Here is a 6,000-nt window from a genome sequence, read left to right on the forward strand (position 1 = left end):
CAACAGGGAGGTGTAGCTACGAGGGGTGGTGTGGCGGTGCAATGGCTATTGTGGTGAAGGCAAGCATGCTGTTTGGTGGTGACGCTTCTTCGATTATTGGTGGTTGTCTTTATCTTGTTCAAGACTAGGGCTAGTCTGTTGGTGTCTGCTGTTTACTTAGCTCTTGGTGCTTTATCGCCTCCTCTTGTTTAAGCCCGTTATGCCTCGGGCATACTGTTGTAATCTGTGGTCTGCCACAACCTTTGTAACCTTTGATGGACGGACTTCGGCCCGACCTCTATATCAATGCATTGGGGATTCTCTCCCACCCGGTGACCATTCAAAAAAAAAAAGATATTGAGTTGATAGAGAGCACTGAGCCGGCGGTGGCCATGCATATGCATTGAGATTATGCAAAACTCACTACCGAAAATAGCAAGCATGCATGCAGACCAATGCAACCGATCGATGATTCCATTGCTCCCTCGCTCTGAAAGCCGGCCCGCCCGCTTCGCTGATCGCGCTACCTGCGGGCCTATTCTTAGTGTCTTGGCGATTTAACCCCGGCACCGATGGATCGTCATCTGTGCTAATTGTTAGTTGGTTCGACAAAATTCATCATCAGATCCATTACATGGCTTCCTTCGGCGAGGCCCCCGCCGGTGACGCCGGCAGCGGCGACAAGATCTTCCGCACCAAGTGCGCGCAGTGCCACACTGTGGAGCGGGGCGGCGCGCACAAGCAGGGGCCGAACCTACACGGCCTCTTCGGCCGCCAGTCCGGCACCACCCCCGGCTACGCCTACTCAACGGCCAACAAGAACATGGCCGTCGTCTGGGAGGAAGGCACCCTCTACGACTACCTGCTGCTCAACCCCAAGAAGTACATCCCCGGCACCAAGATGGTCTTCCCGGGGCTCAAGAAGCCCAAAGAACGCACCGACCTCATCGCCTACCTCAAGCAAGCAACAGCAGCTTAATATATAGAATTATTATTATTATTAGTTCATGCCTGCATCATCATATTAATCTTATCTCTATCCGATATGATCCATCACTGCTAGATAACGATTAAATTTCATCGATTTATGTTTTGCATACTACGGGTTACTTATTGTCAGTCGTTCAACGGTAGCAGCCACTGGACGTGTAACAATGAATATCTGTTATTACCTACATGTACACATATATACATATTATCTCTTTATATGCATATTTCTTGAGATCTGTGTCTATACATTGATGAAAGACTATTGTAAGTGCTGTGCTGCTTGGTTTAACCGGTAAATCACCATCAAACCATCTCACGGATCTTTTATATATAATAATAAAGTGTATTTTAAAAATATTAAATATATATTTTATATTCATAGAACACGCATGACAGTACCAAACTTCTTTTTTTTTTGAAATGATGTAATTTTGGATTCTAGACAAAAATGAACCACTTATAGTTGCATTGTTATCTAAGAGTACTAACTGGCCCGTTGGATGTGAGCCATGAAACACATCTACTAACATGCAAGCTTAATTAACTTATTATGGAATACATATGCCCAGATAGATCAGTTGCATAATAAAAAGGAAACACATGGGTGCAGCATTTCCTTATCCCTCTTCGTTCTTTCCTTCAGCAAATTAAAGATGAAGTAATTAAGAACAATCAGACATTCAGCAGGCCAACAAATTAAAGGAACATTAAAACTTCGCCACCTAATTAGTGCATCAAAACTGCAAATTGCATCCAACTAATAGAACTGCCAACAAAATGTAAGGGTCCAGGTCTTAGGACGAGAGTGAGTGAATGAGAGAGATAGAAAAACATATCATGCCGGCCGGTGTGGAGGATGACAGCTTCATATTGAGACCAGGAGAACCAAATCATTCCTTCCACTTATACTCCCAAATCAGTAAGCACATGCCACCTGCTTCACCTCTCTCATATCTCTTTCACGCCTCTCTCTAGTCTTCTCCCTGTTTTTTTTTCCACGAGCGGAGAAAGCAAGCAGGTCTGAACAACCGAATAATTTCACATGAGCCGATAAAAAAAAAGAGAATAATTTCACATGAGTGCACGGAGGTCAGGGTGGGAGAGCGAGTGACCGCTTCGGTACGTATCGGGGGCACCAAGCGCACGCAAGAGGGAGCCGCGCCGCGACGAGGACATGAGCCGCGCCGCGACGGGCACCAAGCGCACGCAAGATGGTCTTCGGGAGGCCCGCATCCAGCAGCCTCGACGCGGCGTCCGTGGCCACAGGAGCCAGGAGGCGATGGCAGCATGTGCTCCGGTAGTGGCAACCGTTACGGCGGTGCCGCGGGGAAGGCAAAGGCTTCGCCAGCAGCACTGTCTGGTGAAGCGCATCTAGATTGATTGATAGATGTATAAACGTGTGCTTTTGAAGAAAATATCAATTATCACGTATGTCTTATGAAATATGAAAGGGAACTCCTCAATTCAAATAATCATGCATGTCAAGGACTCGTTTACAAAGATTAAAGACCAATCAAGTGTCACAAGGAGATTAAGGACACTGATTTAGTTCAGTTTTTTATAGTTTTTAGTTCTTAACCGTACTATTAAGGGCGGTTCTTGAATTAGTAGCTTGACCTAGATCGAGTTGGCTTTAAAAATCTAGCACACTTGCTCAAGCTCAGTCCAAGACAGCTCAAAGAAGTCAAAATAATACTTGGAAGATGAAAAACTCAAAGAAAAAAAAATCAAATCCAAGTTAGTTGAGCATAAACAAGGAAATACAGTATCACCGGTTGAACCGACGACCAGCCGATGATCATCGGATATACCGCTGCCCCGTCATCTGTACAATTTTCAGTGCAGATGGAACCAAGTCACAGAAACTCTTCAGCACCGATATAACCGATGGTCCAAATACATGCATCTGTGTTTTCACCCTACCATTGTTCAGAGAGCATGTTTTAGTGGAACCAAAACATTCTTCAACACCGGTTTAACCGATGCCCCATCGAAGCATGCATCGGTGTATTGTCAAAAGCCTGTGCACTATGTCAGACTTTCAACGGCTACTATTGAAGCTCAGTGTGACCAGTTTAACCGATGCCCCCATCGGTTTAACCGATGCTCACGACTTTTGTGCAGTTGGTTGCCAATGGCTATGTGAGCCTCTCCACTCTATATAAGGTGACCCCTGGCTCGTTTATGATGCATTTGACATATTAAATACCTGAGGCCACCCAAAAGCAAAGGAGAAGAGTGTTTGAGCCATGAGATGAAGATCTAGAGCTTGAAAGTTGATCCAAACAAGAAGAAATCATCCATTTGAGTGTAGCAAGTGTGATTGAGCTTCGGGCCAAATTAGTGTGGGTCAAGTGAAGGTTTGAGAGTTTGTTACTCTTGGTGTTTGACGGTCTTGGTGACCGGGAGGTTCTTGGTGAGCTCTTGGAGTTTGTGGGAGCCCCAAGAAGAGAAGATTGTACACAGTGTGAAGCTCACCTTTCCGGAGATGGAGGAGCATTCTTAGTGAAGTCTTGCTTCTTTGTGGGGCAAGGGAGCTAAACTCTTAGTGGGTGCTCCAGCGTGAACTAGGAGGGAGTGTCAACTGTTCGATACCACGGGGAAAAATCCGTTTGTCTTGTGTCCTACTTCTTTACATTAGCATTGTCTTTAATTCAGTTTTTCTCTTGCTTGCTTGTTTGTTTGTTGACTAGAACTTGAACTTGCTAGTGTGCTCTCTTGACTAAGTTTTGTTCTTGATAGTGTGATCCTAACTAGAAAAGATGAGCATGTTAGTGTGGTTACCAACCTAGGATTATGATATTAGTGTGCTCTAGTTGATAGGTTTCAAATTTATAGATTGGACAATACTAGTGCTAGGTTGAGGACTTGCTAGAAATTTGAAAAAGTTTCAATTCAACCCCCTTCGGCCACGATTCTTTCATCTCGGCGTCTACAATGGCAGCACGAGTTCGGCAAGGGAGGGAGGCTCCGCAACGGCAGCACGGGAGGGAGGGAAATCTGTTCTTGATCATGTACAACAGGGTGTTCTTCACATCAACCTGCTCATCCGGTTTAAGTTCAGTGTGCATGGCACGGCAAGGGAGGAAGGATGCTGATGAAGGCGAGGAGGAACACGGGAGGAAGACGATGCGAGGGGGGGGGGGGGGGGGGTAAGGTGATAAGGTAGGACCTAGGGGGGGGGTAAGGTGATAAGGTAGGACCTACATGGGAGAGGTAACGCGAGAGCGCTCTGCGCGTAGTTGCCTCTTTTTTTTTTTGGGGTTCGTCACCCCCCACCTGGTGCGGTCATTTTGTTTCGCACGACGTTTCGTTTCGTTCCGTCCGCCGCCTCCCCGGCGTTTCGTCTGCCGCCTCCTCCTTCCCCCGGTTCCAGCGCTGTCCTACCTCGCGTGGCTGCTCCGTTGTCCCCGGCGTCGTCGACCCGCTCCGTCCCCGTCGTGGGCGGGACCAGATCCGCCATGCCACCGCGCCGTGCATGTTAAACATATACTGGGTAGTCTATTTTAGCTAAGAAGAAAAATGTGCTACCTAGAGCAAGTGCAAGTATGTCTTCATCGATTGCAAAAGCACAGGCGAATACTTGGACGTGGGCCATAGTAGTAACTGGAAATATTTAGAGAAAAGGACCCCTGGAATTTTCGTGCATTGTTGCAATGACAGTGTTTTTCTTGAAAAACATTGTTGCAGTGACAGTAAAGTCTCAGCGTTGAGTTCATCACAAGTTAAATGCTGCACTTGATAGTTTTCGTTCTGTAAACTGGCGAACTCTGAGCAGTTAAACCTATGTTGATCCTTGCATCAAGTTTTGGAATGACTAACCTATTTAATTTGTGACATCAATTTTCTGACACCATTATATGGTTGTAATCAAGACTTCTGTATATTGTAAATATTAGGAAAATACAATGGATTTGAGCCTTACTGGTTCCTGGCTGGTGTTTGAAGCATGAGTGTTTAACACCAAGCAAAAACTGAATAATTTAACGTCCAAGCAAAAACAACACTGCTGATGCTTGCTATACATGATGCTGAATAATCTTTCTCATGGAGTCTGAGAACCATTTGAACTGAATAATTGATCGTCATAATATCGGAGATGCTAGCTTGGAAGATTAACACAGTACAGGCCCTACTATTCCCCAATGTCCAAAGGTTTTCCATCCAGGGGAAGCGAGTAGTTCTGACTCATGACAACCATCATGTGCAGGATTAGGATTTTTCCATTAAAAAGATGCAACCAAGCCTGAACTCTACCAAGCATTTTTCCTTGAATCTTTAACTACCTCTGTATACACCGTACCGAATCTGATGGAACCAAAGTGCAAAGTGATGCGCACACGCACAGCATAGAACCTGGAGACGAATATGATCTAAGCTAGGATGGTGAGAGGTTCCGAGGAAAAAAAGGATTATTGGGCAGGATTGTATGCTGCGGACTTTCAAGACAAGCTGCTCGATGGTGTGAAGATCATGGCTGTCGAGCGCCTACGGAGTAGTGTTGGCCCAGCAAGCTCGCGCAAGCGCAACCGCCGTGCCACATCAACGTCTGCTAGCTCTCTTTAAAAAAATAGCTAAAGATAAAGATTATACGTGGCAGGGGAGGGGAGAGTGGAGGCGATGAACGCGGGCGCCGCGTCAACCGATCGGGCTTGCCTTGGCAGCAGCCTTGCCCATGAACCGCTCCCCTCCCGTCAGCGTCGCCCGCAGTGCCTGGCCGGCCTCCACGTGGCCATCTGCAGCTTAGCTAGCTAGTGCATGCACGCATGCATTCCCTTATTCCTGGGCGGCTATGGTCGATCGATAGATCTGGTACGGTGCTCAGCTTCTTCCTCGGATCCATAGGGCATTCTGCGCTAGCTGCTCGCTGTCTCTCCATCTGCTGCATGCCATCGATCGAGCTTCCTTCCCTGCTGCATCTTCGCCGTTTCGTCGTACGCGACATGTTTGGCTGAACAATGTACTCTCGAGAAATCAACAGCAGGCGCGGCGGCAACGGCAGTTGTGTTGATTATATTGAGGGCCGGGATG

The 6,000-nt window shown here is 46.8% G+C and overlaps 1 protein-coding gene across 1 annotated transcript; it reads left to right on the top strand.

Annotated features, from left to right (window-relative positions):
- The first annotated feature begins 613 nt into the window (after positions 1 to 613).
- Positions 614 to 958, top strand: LOC120643172 (cytochrome c-like). Its single transcript, XM_039919688.1, has one exon. It carries the CDS (start codon positions 614 to 616, stop codon positions 956 to 958), a length of 345 nt encoding a protein of 114 aa, XP_039775622.1.
- The last annotated feature ends 5,042 nt before the right edge of the window (positions 959 to 6,000 follow it).

The sequence above is a fragment of the Panicum virgatum genome, chromosome 7K (assembly GCF_016808335.1).
Source record: "Panicum virgatum strain AP13 chromosome 7K, P.virgatum_v5, whole genome shotgun sequence".
Classification (NCBI taxonomy): domain Eukaryota; kingdom Viridiplantae; phylum Streptophyta; class Magnoliopsida; order Poales; family Poaceae; genus Panicum; species Panicum virgatum.

What these genes read in the sequence shown, in the direction of transcription:
- LOC120643172 (XM_039919688.1), top strand. Translation starts at nt 614, where the DNA reads ATGGCTTCCTTCGGCGAGGCCCCCGCCGGTGACGCCGGCAGCGGCGAC.